Source organism: Podarcis melisellensis (genome assembly GCF_964234715.1).
Source record: "Podarcis melisellensis genome assembly, chromosome: 18".
Taxonomy (NCBI): domain Eukaryota; kingdom Metazoa; phylum Chordata; class Lepidosauria; order Squamata; family Lacertidae; genus Podarcis; species Podarcis melisellensis.
In genome coordinates, this window is record NC_138536.1 from 6,581,939 (window position 1) to 6,598,475 (window position 16,537).

The window sequence follows — 16,537 nt, forward strand, 5'->3', positions numbered from 1 at the left end:
CAGGAGAAACAGAGCCCCTTCCATTTCTCCTCCCGCTTGGCTGAAGGGGCGCTGCACAACTCTCCTCTCTGCTGAAGCCAGGAGAGTCTTGCTCTCCCGGCTTCAGCAAAAGGAACCCGAAGCCTGCGAAGTGCAGCACGAGTTCCTGCCGCGCTCCAAAGGCTTCAGGCGGCTATCCCTGAAGCGTGGAGAGCGAGAGGGGTCGGTGCGCACCGACGCCTCTCGCTCTCCAGGTTTCAACGAAAGCAACGCGTAGCCTCTGGAGCGCTCCCTCTGCGCTTTGCGTTGCTATCGCTGAAGCCAAGGAGCCTGCATTCGCTCCATAAGACGCACACACATTTCCCCTTAATTTTTGGAGGGGAAAAGGTGCGTCCTATAGAGCGAAAAATACGGTGAATAACTACAAGCAGCAACCACTTTTCGCGCAAAACAAAGTCCAAGCTACGAAGATGCTGCTGCAGTTCTGTATCTTTTCTCTTGTGCTCCATCTGCAGCTCTCAGTTCCATCAGGTGGGGCGGGAGGAAGAGGGGGGGGGGAATAGTGCCCAAAGTAAACCCGCAGATCAGACCATGTATGCTAGTCTACCACTACAAATCTATGGGAGAAGCACCTGCGGTCCTTCCCTTGTAGCCCTTGGAACACCTGCCCGTGCCTCCGCCTCCTCTTCCTCCTCTCTCTGAACTGCTTTCTCTATGGTTGCCCTCGCTCTCCTCTCAAGGCTTCTCAGCAATTCATAGTCCGCGCCAGGATGGCGACAGAAGGGCCTGAGGCTCCCGCCAGTCCCGATGGGGAGGGGCTCCCGGGGGCCGAGGCTGGTGAGAGGAGGCTGGAGGGGGGCGGGCCGGGCAGCCAAGCAACACAGTTGGAAAACAGGAGAGGCAGCCTCGCCGGCCAAGAAAAAATAATCTATTGTCTGATTGATTGATCTTTATTACGGCCATTGGCCCGTCACACCACCATAATGTACTTGAACCTCCAAATTTAAAACTGCCAAAACTGCCAAAACTTACAAAAAAAAAACAGACAAGAACCAAAGCAAAACAAAAACAAAAGACCAACATCATACATTACAACAAATTTGTAGCATAAACATCGCCCTCTGCTCATAAATTAATAGAAGACATCAATGGTGATATCACCTAATTACATCCTAAAACATAGATCATGGTTTAGAGGGGTTATCCGAGCCACACAGGAGTCCGTTTCTCTTCTTTAGGGATAGGACGCTGACCAAGAATCTGGCAACCATGAGTGATCTTAGGGGGTCATCATCATTTAATAGATATCTCAGTTTGGCTTCAGTCGTATCATCAGCAATTCCCTTAAGATATTGAGCAAGAAACTTGCTCCTGGCCGATAAGTGAAAAGCACAATCAAGAATTATGTGATGCAACGATTCCGGTGCCCCACAATTACAATCACATAAGAGCGATATCTGTCCGTTGGAGAATCTATTTCTCAGCACGTTCGATGGGAAGGTGTTGAATCTTGCCTTTACAAAGGCATATCTATGAGCTGAGGAAGTTAAAGAATTCAAATAGTTTGGGAGCCTTAAGAGGGGTAATAAACCAAGATTTAGAGGTGAGCAGGTACCATTGCCCAAGATCATTTTCTGCTGCAAGTCCATCTCCTCTAGCTTACAGGTTACTGTTCTTTTAGCTGGAACTATGTCCTGCTCTAGCAATTTGGATGGGGAGATTCCCATTGCCGTTATTTTCAGCTGTCTTAGAACGACCCCAAAATATCAGGTAATGGTCGTTTTTCCAGGATCGCAGGCAGAAAATAGTCCAGCCCGGAACTTGCCAGAAGTGAGAAGGGTGTGTGTGCGCGAAAGCTACGGACTCCCTGATCTTCTGGCAAAGATCCCAATTAATCCCTGGGGTCCTCTTTGCAGAAGTGGTTACGGGAAACCTGCTGGAATGCAACGCAAATGCCAAGAATCGGGAGCAGGCTGCACGGACTGCCTTGCCGGCTGGCTCAGCAGCAGAAAACACAGTGCGCGTCGAAAGCCACCTTCAGCTCAAAGGGACAGGTCAGCAAGTGGGGGGGGGTAGGGAAGACCCCTTCTCTTGCTGAAACCCTGGAATGCCACGGTCAGCACAGGCGATATTGGGCTGGACAGGCCAGTGGCCTCGACTCAGTTCTCAAGCAACTTCCTGTGCTCCAAAAATCATAGAATCATAGAGTTGGAAGAGACCCCAAGGGCCATTGAGTCCAACCCCCTGCCAAGCAGGAAACACAATCAGAGCACTCCTGACATATGGTTGTCAAGCCTCTGCTTAAAGACCTCCAAAGAAGGAGACTCCACCACACTCCTTGGCAGCAAATTCCACTGTCCAACAGCTCTTACTGTCAGGAAGTTCTTCCTAATGTTTAGGTGGAATCTTCTTTCTTGTACTTTGGATCCATTGCTCCGTGTCTGCTTCTCTGGAGCAGCAGAAAACAACCTTTCTCCCTCCTCTATGTGACATCCTTTTATATATTTGAACATGGCTATCATATCACCCCTTAACCTCCTCTTCTCCAGGCTAAACATGCCCAGCTCCCTTAGCCGTTCCTCATAAGGCATCGTTTCCAGGCCTTTGACCATTTTGGTTGCCCTCCTCTGGACACGTTCCAGTTTGTCAGTGCCCTCCTTGAACTGTGGTGCCCAGAACTGGACACAGTACTCCAGGTGAGGTCTGACCAGAGCAGAATACAGTGGCACTATTACTTCCCTTGATCTAGATGCTATACTCCTATTGATGCAGCCCAGAATTGCATTGGCTTTTTTAGCTGCCGCGTCACACTGTCGTGTGCTCAATCGGAACCACAAAGGTTTTATTTTAGGAAGAAGAGCCACAGCTCAGTGGCAGAATATCTGCCCTGCGTGGTGCAGAAAGACCCAGGTCCAAGCCCTCCATCCCATGTCAAAGAGCAAGCCGCCAGTTCAAAGTTGGGAGTTAACTCTTTATTAGCAAAAGCATGCTATCCCCAGGCTTGGCTGGCTGTCAGGTCTAATGAGCACAGCAGCTCATCCCTCTTACCCTCTGAATCAGTTGCTGAGGCCGAAATTCCCCACCTCCCCACAGCCGTCTTTAAGGTTACCAGATTTTTTTCAATGAATCTGGGGGCACTTTTCAACTTCAATAGATTTTGTAATGGGACTGATTTGTAAATCCAAGAACTGTCCCTGGGGACATCTGGTAAAGGTAAAGGGACCCCTGACCATTAGGTTCAGTCGTGGCCAACTCTGGGGTTGCGGTGCTCATCTCGCTTTATTGGCCGAGGGAGCCGGCGTACAGCTTCCGGGTCATGTGGCCAGCAGGACGAAGCCGCTTCTGGCGAACCAGAGCAGCGCACAGAAACGCCGTTTACCTTTCCGCCGGAGTGGTACCTATTTATCTAATTGCACTTTGAGGTGCTTTCGAACTGCTAGGTTGGCAGGAGCAGGGACCGAGCAGCGGGAGCTCACCCCGTCGTGCAGGGATTCGAACCGCCGACCTTCTGATTGGCAAGCCCTAGGCTCTGTGCTTTAGACCACAGCGCCACCCGCGTCCCTCAACAACCCTGGGTAAACTACAGCAAAAAAACCTCAACAACTCTGTCCTATCTCCCCCCTTTTTCTTAAATTTGAGTCCTCCCTGCAGGCAGAAGAGAGGCACTGTGCAATATTTCTGGGCCATGAAGTTATCTGGCATCGGGCTACTCCTCGGGACTTCTGACTCTGAAAATGTGGGAAAGGGGGCAGGTTTAAATAGCACACCTTCTCAAGAGCCTGCTCAGTTGGATGTCTTAAGTGTTCCTTCCGCAACTCTAAAATGTGGATTTCCCCTCTCACTGTATCTGGTTTTTTATTTCTGATATTTTTAGGATGTCGCAAGCCGCTTAAGAGATTTCCTTTGGAATGCGAGGCGACGCAAGAGCCACCGACACGAATAAATAAAATAGGGGCAGGGTGCGAGCGCACAAAGCCCAAGCACATCCTGGCTGATTAAACCAGGATCCGATCACCGAAAAGCAGTCAAAGAAGTTGCCACGAAAACTCAGCAAAAAACTATTTCCCTTGTGACCACAAAATACAGATTGAGTAAGAAAAAACACACACAGAGGTCTAAGCAAAAACAAAACAAGAATCGGAGACCGTGGTATCGGTGAAGAAATGGTGTGTGTGTGTGTGTGTGGATAGCACCAGCTACAGAATAAGATGCAGGGGACTCCATCACGCCAGAAGATTTCACGTTGCATCGAGCAACGTTAAGCGAAAACAAAACCACCCGTCCCTTTCTGGCTGCAGAAATGGGTTGCGCTGTTTTTTTCCACCCGAGCGGAGTGCCAAAATTCCCATGCAGATGTTCCACATCAAAATCACATCTTTCTGCTGGAAGAGCACCGCCTCTTGTCTAGCAACAAACAGCCACCGAGCTGTTTTACGCTCTGTCTTTTTTTAAAACTCTGCGGTGCTGGGGAATGGGGATTGTGGATGTCGTTCAGGCAAAGGCAAACTCGGCCCTCCAGATGTTTCTGGGACTACAACTCCCATCATCCCTGACCACTGGTCCTGCTAGCTAGGGATGGTGGGAGTTGTAGTCCCAAAAAAATATCTGGAGGGCCGAGTTTGCCTGTGGCTGATGTTGTGAGACTCCAGTTCCCTTCATTCCCTACTGCTGGCTGCACTGACTGCTGGGAGCTGGAGTCCAAGAAGGTCTCAAGGAAGGAAGTAGAATTCGTCTCGAAAAGCAAATGCTTTTTTTAAATAAAAAAAAAGAAACAAAGAATGGCAGATGAAGGTGATAGACTACATGGGACTGGCAGAAATGACTGGCAGAATCCGAGACCTGGGGAGAGAGACAGCGGAAGAAGACTGGAAGAAATCTAAGGACTATCTCAAGAAATATTGCAAAATTAATGAATGTTAGAATGACGTTGGTTTAGAAATTATGTGGTTTCCAGCCGTAATGGATAAGTAAAAAGAAAAGAAAGGCCAAAAATTAAATGAAAATTAAGGGAAAGGATTTGCTGAAATAATAAAATAGAAATTGGAATACAGAGAGGGGAGGTACGAGGAAGTCGGGAAAGTAAGTTATAAGAAAAAAAAGGAATTGAAACTATACTTGTCTTTTATTTTTGTCTGTTTTTTATTATTGTTTTGTTTTGTTTTTATATAATGTTTGAAAAATTTAATAAAAATCTTTTTAAAAAGAAAGAAAGAAACAATTCTGGACAAAATTCGCAAAATGGGGAAAAAAGCTCAGATGCCACTTAGCCATGGCAAAAGGCCTTACCAGGATTCGGTTGGAGGTATTCCGTAGTCCTAGCCAAGACTTCTGTAACAGCTTTGCTGGTGAGATCCACTTTCTGTAGAAAAGGAAGCAATGCATTGACAATACAAAAGCAGAAGTAGCAGGCCACAGTTAACTCTAAGGACTGGAGAAGATTAACCACTTTCAGTGGAAATGCAAATCCAGAACATTGTTATAAAAAAGGTAAGGGACCCCTGGATGGTTAAGTCCAATCAAAGGTGACTATGGGGTTGTGGCGCTCATCTCGCTTTCAGGCCGAGGGAGCCGGCGTTTGCCCGCAGACAGCTTTCCGGGTCATGTGGCCAGCAGGACTAAACCGCTTCTGGTGCAACGGGACACCGTGACGGAAACCAGAGCGCATGGAAATGCTGTTTACCTTCCCGCTGGAGCGGTACCTATTTATCTACTTGCACTGGTGTGCTTTCGAACTGCTAGGTTGGCAGGAGCTGGGACTGAGCAACGGGAGCCTACCCCGTCGTGGGGATTCGAACTGCCGACCTTCCGATCGGCAAGCCCAAGAGGCTCAGTGGTTTAGACCACAGCGCCACCCGCATATGTTATGTAGGAGCTAGAACAGCCTTCCCAAGGAGTGCCCTCCATCAGCCTGGGGAAGGTCTGTACCAGCCTTTCTCAACCTTGGGTCCCCAGATATCGTTACACTACAATTCCTGTTATCTCTGACCACTGGTCCTGGTATCTGGGGATGGTGGGAGTTCCCCAACCCTGATGTGGGCCAGTCTGAAGTTGAGCCCAGTTGCCAGAGGACTTATTTCATGTATTATGGTGGTGACGGTGATGATCAAATTTATATACCGCTCTATACCCAGAGGTCTCAGGGCGGTTCACATAAAAAGATCACAGTATATAAAATTAAAATAAAAGCAATAACCCAATAACACCCCCCCCAAAAAAAGAGCCACATTTCAAAAGCGTATAGGATGTCCATCAGGTCAACCAATGGCCTGATTAAAAAGGAACGTTTTTGCCTGGTACCTAAAGGTGTATAATGAAGGCGCCAGGCGAACTTCCCTAGGGAGAGCATCCTACGGATGGGGAGCCACTGCAGAGAAGGCCCCGTTCTCGTGTTGCCACCCTCCGCATCTCTCGAGGAGGAGGCACATGAAGGAGGGCCTCGGAAGATGATCTCAGGGTCTGGGTAGGTTCATATGGAAAGAGGCGGTCCTGGAGGTAATGAGGTCCTGAGCCGTTTAAGGCTTTATAGGTCAGGACCAGCACATTGAACTGGGCCCGGAAACTAACTGGCAGCCAGTGCAATCGGACCAGGATTGGTGTGAGATGCTCAAGCCGTCTTGCCAGTCCCGTGAGCAACCTGGCCGCTGAATTCTGCACCAGGTGAAGTTTCCGAACCCTCTTCAGAGGCAGCCCTACGTATAACGCATTGCGGTAATCTAACCTTGAGGTTACCAGAGCATAGACATGCATTTGCCATCCCCGCATTGCACCCATGTGCAATGTTGCTTTTCCTCTACTCACCTTTTCCATTTCCTTGAAGTCTTCATCTAGCTTGGTGCCCTCGGCTCCTCCAACCTTCTCGCTGACCATCTTTAAAGAAAACAACAAACACAAAGCATGTTTCAACAGGCAGCTGCTCAGCTAACACACTATTTCAGAATTGTCAACTTTTCTTTTTGCAGGAGAAACAGATTGGGTACCTTTCAATTATCTTGCTCTTTTATTGAGGATTTTTCTCCTCCGTGGGTAAAGGTAAAGGGACCCCTGACTATTAGGTCCAGTTGTGACCGACTCTGGGGTTGTGGCGCTCATCTTGCTTTATTGGCCGAGGGAGCCGGCGTACAGCTTCCGGGTCATGTGGCCATCATGACTAAGCCGCTTCTGGCGAACCAGAGCAGCGCACGGAAACGCCGTTTACCTTCCCGCTGGAGTGGTACCTATTTATCTACTTGCACTTTGACGTGCTTTCGAACTGCTAGGTTGGCAGGAGCAGGAACCGAGCAACGGGAGCTCACCCCGTCATTGCGGGGATCTGAACTGCCGACCTTCTGATCAGCAAGTCCTAGGCTCTGTGGTTTAACCCACAGCGCCACCCGCGTCCATAACAACAGCTAAAAATAGGTAGGTAGCTGTGTTGGTCTGAAGCAGTTGAAGTAAATTAAAAAATTGTCTGGTAGCACCCTAGAGACCAACTAAGTTTGTTCTGGGTATAAGCTTTTGTGCGTATGGTATCTGAAGAAGTGTGCATGCACACAAAAGCTTATACCTAGAACAAACTTAGTTGGTCTCTAAGGTGCTACTGGACAATTTTTTATTTATTTCAACAACTAAAAAGCAACACATTTAATGGATGGCCATCTGTCATGGATGCTTTAGTGGTACTAGACCTTCCAACTCCACGATTCTATGATTCACACCCTTATTCTAAGCACAACCAAGTTTCACTTAGGAACGAACAGATTACAAATATGCTGGGTAAGTGTAAGCAGAGGAAGCTTGCTAGTGACAGAGCCTAGAGAGCACGTTTTTAAAGGGACTAGTTCAATTTCAATATGTCCAAAATGGAAGTGATTCCAGTAAATAAATAGGCACCGCTCCGGCGGGAAGGTAAATGGCGTTTCCGTGCGCTGCTCTGGTTCGCCAGAAGCGGCTTAGTCCTGCTGGCCACATGACCCAGAAGCTGTACGCAGTCTCCCTCGGCCAGTAAAGCGAGATGAGTGCCGCAACCCCAGAGTCGGTCACAACTGCGCCTAATGGTCAGGGGTCCCTTTACTTTTAGCGGACCACTGCAAGCAGATGGAAACATTAGCAGGGTTTTAATCTCACTTGCAATGCAACAAACGTTATGGACAATATGGATTGATATGGAATACAGGCTACAGAATAACATACAGTTTTATATGTTAACAACAGGACCCACGGAGGGGATGGCGGGGGGGGGAAGTCTCGAGATTCAGAGAAATCTCTATACGTGGGTATGGATATGTATTTGGCAAAATCAAATAAAAACGATTTCAAAAAAGGAAAATGTTGTAGCTTGGGAGGTGTTTCCCCTTTTTCTCATTTTCATCTCTGCACCTTCCTTTCTGCCGCGCTCCTGAAACAACACGTTGCGACGAACACAGAACAAACATTGCTCTAGCTGAGCCTATAAAAACAAGAGGATAAAGGCCGCCGGAGTTTTAAAGCTCAATTAAAGAAAGGTCTGGGCAAAGTGCCGAAAGCGCGAGCCTCCGCCGGGAAGTGATTCCATGGATGGGACGGTACCACTGTAGAGGTCCTTCTCTACGGTGAAAACTCTTCTCTGCAAGATGACATCTGTTTGTTCCAGTGCACAATAAGGTCAATGGGAGGGCAGGTGCTCCTTCGGATGTAGTCCCCGCCAGGATGACAATTCCCCTCCTTCCTTCCTTCCTGCCTTCCACCACCACCGGCAAGGTCATCTTTGGAGGGTCACCCGCTTCTATGGGAAAAGCAATGCCCTCGGAGGGGAGGCAGGAGGCTGCATGAAGAGTCTCAGTCTGAGGAGCACGAGACTCATCTCAGGGCCATGCGTTCAAGCCCCAAACCGCCAGAGTGGTACCTATTTATCTACTTACACTGTGCTTTCGAACTGCTAGGTTGGCAGGAGCTGGGACAGAGCAACGGGAGCTCACCCCATCGCAGGGATTCGAACCGCCAACCTTCTGATCGGCAAGCCCTAGGCTCTGTGGTTTAACCCAAAGTGCCACCCACGTCCCTATCTTTAAAACATACAGTGCTATAGAAAAGTAATTAATTATAATTATAACTAAAATAATAATGAAAGGGGAAAAGATGGCCCCCAGACATTGTGTTGCGCATGACTCGGACCCAGGTTCAAGGTGGCATTTGGTGATTAGCCGATATATCTGAGTTTTTAACTGTGGCACATATGCCTTACCTAAAAAACCCACCACACAGACAAACATCCTGCTATCATGAAGTTTCAACAAATGACTCACTTGGGCACACAGTGCGCTGCGGACTGCAGATAAATATTAGGCTGATCTGCACGTTTGTGTGCAACTTTCTCTCTTTGGCACTTTCACTTTGAACTAGTTACGCCCAGTGCAAAGTGCTCTAGCTATTTTTCCGGAGCCTGGCGCTCAGGGTGTAGCGTGATCCCTGGAAGTCTGGAGACCCACTACAGATAGGACCGAGCTAGACACTGTGGTCTAAACCACTGAGCCTCTTGGGCTTGCTGTTCAGAAGGTCGGCGGTTCGAATCCGCACAGGAGGTGAGCTCCTGTTGCTCTGACCCAGCTCCTGCCAACCTAGCAGTTCGAAAGCACACCAGTGTAAGTAGATAAATAGGTACCACTGTGGCGGGAAGGTAAACGGCGTTTCCGTGCACTCTGGTTTCCGTCACGGTGTCCCATTGTGCCAGAAGCGGTTGAGTCCTGCTGGCCACATGTCCCGGAAAGCTATCTGTGGACAAACACCGGCTCCCTTGGCCAGAAAGCGGCAACCCCATAGTCGCCTTTGACTGGACTTAACCATCCAGGGGTCCTTTACCTTTTTACCTTTACCTAGACGGACCTATAGACTGGTTTAGTGTCAAGGCAGCTTTCTGCGCTCCAAAGAAGCCGTAATAGGCCAGAGATTGGAATCTTTGCCGCACACCAGCAATTGACGCTGCTGAACAAGGAACCATATTGCTTTCAGTGCTGCAAGGGGGAGCAGGCCTGCTCAGAACTTTCTGTGAACCCTCGGGTCCTTCTAGCTCCAAGCCTGCTCTCCAGAGATGTGCAAAAGAGACGCCCGCAGCTTTGAGAATGTAAAGAAAGAAAAAACCCTTACCACGGCTCATTGTGACCATTTATTTACTCAGTGCCATCTATGTGCATAAGGGACGCAGGTGGCACTGTGGGTTAAACCACAGAGCCTAGGACTTGCCGATCAGAAGGTCGGCGGTTCGAATCCCCGCCACGGGGTGAGCTCCCATTGCTCCATCCCTGCTCCTGCCCACCTAGCAGTTCAAAAGCATGTCAAAGTGCAAGTAGATAAATAGGTACCACTCCTGCGGGAAGGTAAATGGCGTTTCCATGCGCTGCTCTGGTTGGCCAGAAGCGGCTTATTCCTGCTGGCCATATGACCCGGAAGCTGTACGCCGGCTCCCTCGGCCAATAAAGCGAGATGAGCGCCGCAACCCCAGAGTCGGTCACAACTGGACCTAATGGTCAGGGGTCCCTTTACCTTTTTATCTATGTGCATGGTACACTGAAAATAGAGGTGTGAGGGCTCGAGGAAGAGGGAGGAAAAATGAAGGGGGGCATATTTTTTTCTGGGGGATTTCCAAGCTTTCACACCTCAATTTACAAGTGAAGCAACATTGGCAAAAGGTACCTATAACATGAGGCACTGGCAGCCCAGCCTGTTTCTCCACCTGAGGCAAAACAACAAGAACAGCAACCATTTGTTACTTGTACCCTGCCTCTTTGACAGTGTTGCCCCAGCAACTCTAGGCGGCTTCCAACAGAACATAAAAAGTACCTTAAAAGCTTCCCAGAACATGGCTGCCTTCAGAAAGTTTTGACAACTTGGTTGGGCTCTAAAGAAAGGTGCTGCCCTGTTGTGTATTTTGGAATTTAGGTAAAGGTAAAAAGTTAAAGGACCCCCGGACGGTTAAGTCCAGTCAAAGGTGACTATGGGGTTGCGGCGCTCATCTCGCTTTCAGGCCAGCATTTGTCCGCAGACAGCTTTCCGGGTCGTGTGGCCAGCAGGCCTAAACCGCTTCTGGCGCAACAGGACACAATGACGGAAACCAGAGCCTTTTACCTTCCCGCTGCAGTGGTACCTATTTATCTACTTGCACTGGCGTGCTTTCGACCTGCTAGCTTGGCAGGAGCTGGGACGGAGGAACACGAGCTCACCCCGTCGCGGGGATTCGAACCGCCATCCTGCTGATCAGGAAGCCTAAAAGAGGCTCAGTTTATTACGTTATTAGACCACAGTTTATTACGTACCAGCATGGCTGCTTTTGCTTTTTTTTTTTTTGGATTTGCTTTTCAATCGGGCTGTGCATTGGCAGAACCCAGACTGCATTCCACAGCCACGGCTTCCACTCCTCCTTGGCCGGCCTGGTTAGCCCCCTTCTTTCCTGACTCCTGCAACCAGAGTACAGTCCAAGTGTGTCAAGGGGGGGCGGAATCGCCCCCGCCCACCCCTGCATTCCAGGCTGCTGGGCGGCTTGGCTCAGTCTCCTCTAGAGCGCTTGGCTGCAGTCTCAGTTGTACTGCACGTCTCAACTCTCAAGCATAAAAACGCTGTTTCCAAACCCCTTTGGGGGAAGCCAGGAGTCCTGGAAAGCCTCACGTGCCAAATTTTAGCATTCCGCCTGCTGCAGCAGTTAAATCAGGCATAGGCGAACTCGGCCCTCCAGATGTTTTGGGGACTACAACTCCCATGATCCCTAGCTAACAGGCCCAGTGGTCAGGGATGATGGGAGTTGTAGTCCCAAAAACATCTGGAGGGCCGAGTTTGCCTATGCCTGACTTAAATGGAATTGGATAACCCCACCCGCTCCCTTCGGTGAGCAATGCATTTTTTACGTGTGAAAGTTTTGCATGAAAAAGTTTGCTGGCCGCTGCTTTAGACTGAGCACGGGTAGGCAAACAAAGGTCCGGGGGCCAGACCCGGCCAGACCATAGCTGTCAACTTTCAGATTTGAAAATAAGGGATCAGCAGCCTCGAAAATACAGTGGTACCTCGGGTTACGTACGCTTCAGGTTACATACGTTTCAGGTTACAGATTCCACTAACCCAGAAATAGTGCTTCAGGTTAAGAACTTTGCTTCAGGATGAGAACAGAAATCGTGCTCCGGCGGCAGCAGGAGGCCCCATTAGCTAAAGTGGTGCTTCAGGTTAAGAACAGTTTCAGGTTAAGAACGGACCTCCGGAATGAATTAAGTACTTAACCTGAGGTACCACTGTAAGGGATCAGCTGCCTCACTTGTCCCAGGGACAGTCTACGGGATATCTAACAATCCGGGATAGCAGCGGGAAATGGCGCTGGAATAAGGGAATTTCCCCCCCAAAAGGGAAGGTTGACAGCTATGGGTCAGACCCGGCCCCAAAAGTTTTACATCTAAAACCCCTGCAGGGTTTCAGAGGCAGGGTTTGTCCCCAGGGCTACCAGCAGATGCCCAAACAAGAGACCTCCCCCCTCCGTTCTCCAAAGCGCTGCTCCGGACCCAGGGAAACAAGATTGGGTTTATTCCCTTTGCAACCTGGACATCTCGGCTGCAGCCAACTCAGCCTGGGCTGCTGGACCTGCCCGCTTCCTGTCAACAACAGCCAACCTCAGAAAGTGATGGGCTTGCAGTTCGATGGGATGCGGCGGAGGAAACCGCATGTGAAAAGGAGGATGTACTTTCCACCCCCCGAAAAAATAAACCAAAGTGCTGAAAGAGGAGCTCCGCCAAGGCCGATAACAAGCAAAAATATTTTCAAAGAGCTTCCTCTTGCAGGCCACGTGGAACCCACCGATGAACTGTTTGCAGGGGATTTGATTTTTTGATCAAGCTGCCTGCTTCTTGGGGAGCAGCTGAGATTACTCAGCAGCCAACAAAGGTCCGTATAGTTAAAGCTATGGTTTTCCCAGCAGTGATGTATGGAAGTGAGAGCTGGACCATAAAGAAGGGTGATTGCCGGAGAATGGATGCTTTTGAATTATGGTGTTGGAGGAGACTCTTGAGAGTCCCATGGACTGCAAGAAGATCAAACCTCTTCATTCTGAAGGAAATCAGCCCTGAGTGCTCACTGGAAGGACAGATCCTGAAGCTGAGGCTCCAAGACTTTGGCCACCTCATGAGAAGAGAAGACTCCCTGGAAAAGACCCTGATGTTGGGAAAGATGGAGGGCACAAGGAGAAGGGGACGACAGAGGACGAGATGGTGGGATAGTGTTCTCGAAGCTACAAACATGAGTTTGACCAAACTGCGGGAGGCAGTGGAAGACAGGAGTGTCTGGCGTGCTCTGGTCCAGGGGGTCACGAAGAGTCAGACACGACTAAACGACTAAACAACATTAACAACAACACCTGCTGCAGATTTATTATTTCAGGGCTTTTAAGAGCTTGCCCTGAACAATCTGCGCCTGGTCCCAGCAAACTCTCTGCCAGGAGAATCGGGGAAAATCATTTCCACTCTGCGTTGCTCCGAACTTAAGCTCTCTGTGCTGTGTGTACTCCTTGCATGCCGATTTGTTCTTTTTTTCCTAAACAACTCGCTGGTTTCTGGCCCTCGTGACGGAGCAACAATTCTTAGCAAGTGTTTACCCAGCTTAAAGCCTTTACCCCACATGGCCGGTTTGATCTGCGGAACTGGCATTATGTAAGGAGCCGAGATCTTTCCACGTGGCAGCTCCTACAATCTGAGGCTCCCTGCTCACTGACGCTAGGCGTTGAGCTTTGGCAGACGCCCAAAACGTTTCTGTCTGTGCAAGCCTACCTAGACATGCGAAGTCGATCTGCGCTTGAATCCACTTTTAGTTCAGAATGCACACTTTGAAATGTCGACCGTAGTCATTTTGCTTTTTATAAACTTTTTCTGGACGTCGATTTTAGCGTGTTTTTATATTCTCGGTAAGCTGCTTGTGGGTTTTATCTACGGTACAAATCTTGCTAAGTAAGTCGTGGGGTTTTCAAGCGTTCACAGCACCTCGTCTGCCCTGTCCCATAAAATCACGGTATCATAAGAGTTTGAAAGGAACCCCAGAGTCATCTAGTCCACCCCCCCGCAATGCAGGAATCTCATATAAACCGATAGCCGTCCAACCTCTGCTTAAAAACCTCCAAGGAAGGAGAGTCCATCACCTCACGAGTAAAACCATTCCACTGTTAAAGGGTCCAATTGCGCCCAAGGTACAAGACCCCCAAATAAATGGAGATCTGATTTAGCATACTTATTTAGCAAACAAATTATGCCATGCAACTAAGTGGCACGCTATAAGGAAAAAGGTACAAAGTAAAGGAAGGGACGCGGGTGGCGCTGTGGGTTAAACCACAGAGCCTAGGGCTTGCCGATCAGAAGGTCGGCGGTTCAAATCCCCGCAATGGGGTGAGCTCCTGCTGATCGGTCCCTGCTCCTGCCAACTTAGCAGTTCGAAAGCACGCCAAAGTGCAAGTAGATAAATAGGTACCACTCCAGCGGGAAGGTAAACGGCGTTTCCGTGCGCTGCTCTGGTTCGCCAGAAGTGGCTTAGTCATGCTGGCCACATGACCCGGAAAAACTGTCTGAGGACAAACGCCGGCTCCCTCGGCCAATAAAGCGAGATGAGCGCAGCAACCCCAGAGTCGGCCACGACGGGACCTAATGGTCAGGGGTCCCTTTACCTTTAAAGGTAAAGGACCCCTGGACGGTTAAGTCCAGTCAAAGGCTACTATGGGGTTGTGGAGCTCATCTTGCTTTCAGCCCACGGCTGACCAGTTGTACATCGCTGTAATAATGAAACATTTCACGGAAAATCTCCCGTTTTGGAAAATATTCCATCCCACATAGTTACGAAAGGTTGTAGTCAAAGGTCGCTATCCTCAGAGTAGACCCACTGAAATTAAAAGGGGATCCCTTACTTGAATCATAGAATTATAGAGGCGGAAGGGACTGTAAGGTTCAACTCCCTGCAATGCAGGAATCTTTTGCCCAAACTGGAGCTCAAACCCACAACCCTGAGATTAAGAGTCTCAGGTTCTACTGATTTAGGTTCATCAATTGCACTGGATTCACACTTCCTGAAACAACATGGGGGAACGGAACCCAGACATCCTTCAAAGTGTGCACTTCTCAGAGTTCTGCAGCGCAGTTCTCCAAACAAGTAGCACGTGCAAAACATGCATATACAGTACTAGGGTAAAGCGCGCATACAAGTGTATATACCGTATTTTTCGCTCTATAAGACGCACCAGACCACAAGACGCACCTAGTTTTTGGAGGAGGAAAACAAGAAAAAAAAATATTCTGAATCTCAGAAGCCAGAACAACAAGAGGGATCGTTACGCAGCAAAAGCAGCGATCCCTCTTGCTGTTCTGGCTTCTGGGATAGCTGCTCAGCCTGCATTCGCTCCATAAGATGCACACACATTTCCCCTTACTTTTTAGGAGGGAAAAAGTGAGTCTTATAGAGCAAAAAATATGGTATTTGTGAAAACATGTTGTGTTATATTGGGGCAACTGCTTTGCAAACGTGTTTTAGGCAAATCTGGGTGGGTGGGTGTTAGGAGAGACCTTCTCCTTTTCAGGAGGGCTTAAAAACAATAAATCACAAACCGATGTGGAAATGTGAACTTAAGACTAGAATAAAAAGAACAACCGGGAGAAAGTGAAACCAACAGATCAATCCAGCCCTAGATACAAGCCCAAATTTCCTCCCGCTGTTTGTACACTTGGAAGACAACAACAGGCCAGAGCCACAGCTCTCGGCTGCACAACACCCCTCGATCGGTGTTTGTTCACGTGGCCGCATTTGCCTACCCGAACTCTTAAGATCTTCCTTCAAAGACCCTGTTCTAGAAAGTGAAGAGATAAGCTACTAGAGAACGGGGCCTTCTTGGTGGTGGGCCCAGTAATCCAATAGCTTCCTGAGAGAAGCTCGCCTTGTTCCTTATCTATGGCCTTTTTGACACCAGAGGAAAACATCCTTGCTTAGACAAGCCTACATAAATTAGTGCAATTTTCATCTGTTTTGGCATTTTAACTCTTGCATTGAAATAGGGAAATTTCAGGGAGAATTCTAGCCAATGCAAATTCTCCCCATGTTCGAAAGTCACATGTCAGCTGGCGAGGGAATCAAAGAGAGCCTGGGACCAAGAAAAACAGACAGTAGGCCTGATTTATACTACAATACCATTGCATGCTTTCAAGTATGGTTGCAATTTTTTACTTATTTATTTTCTTGGGCTTTTTAATTGCATTAGAGCTGTTGAGGGCTTAGTGTGGTTTTAACCTGAGCTGCAAAGTGTTGCGGTTATAAGGAGTTTTTTAGGGCATCTTAGGGCAGGATCTAAACAGGGTGTTCCATCAGTGGAAGGATTTTCAGAACAGAAACTCCACCTCCCCGAATCTACGGCAGAGGATTGAGGGAATACCTAGAGAGCTAGCATTTGCAACCGAGGTGGGTATCCCATTGCACCAACAAAAATCCTTGCAAGGAGTGGTCTGTGTCTTGGTGTTGTTTTGGATGCAACCCTTAGGCTCTTATTTCTGTTGTTTGCTTTTAATTAATAGTAATTAAATACTGCTTGGTAAGCCACCTAGGGAACATT

General features: G+C 48.7%; 1 protein-coding gene across 2 annotated transcripts in view; it reads right to left on the minus strand.

Moving 5' to 3' along the window:
- The window catches only part of SH3GL1 (SH3 domain containing GRB2 like 1, endophilin A2), a 49,079-nt gene that overhangs the window by 15,331 nt on the left and 17,211 nt on the right, over nt 1–16,537 (minus strand). For both annotated transcript variants that reach the window (XM_081895782.1, XM_081895781.1), the window contains exons 2-3: nt 6,778–6,846; nt 5,266–5,338 (exon numbers count right to left, since the gene is read on the minus strand). In XM_081895782.1, the coding sequence (XP_081751908.1) occupies nt 5,266–5,338; nt 6,778–6,846 (142 nt within the window). The remainder of the gene's footprint in view (nt 1–5,265; nt 5,339–6,777; nt 6,847–16,537) is intronic.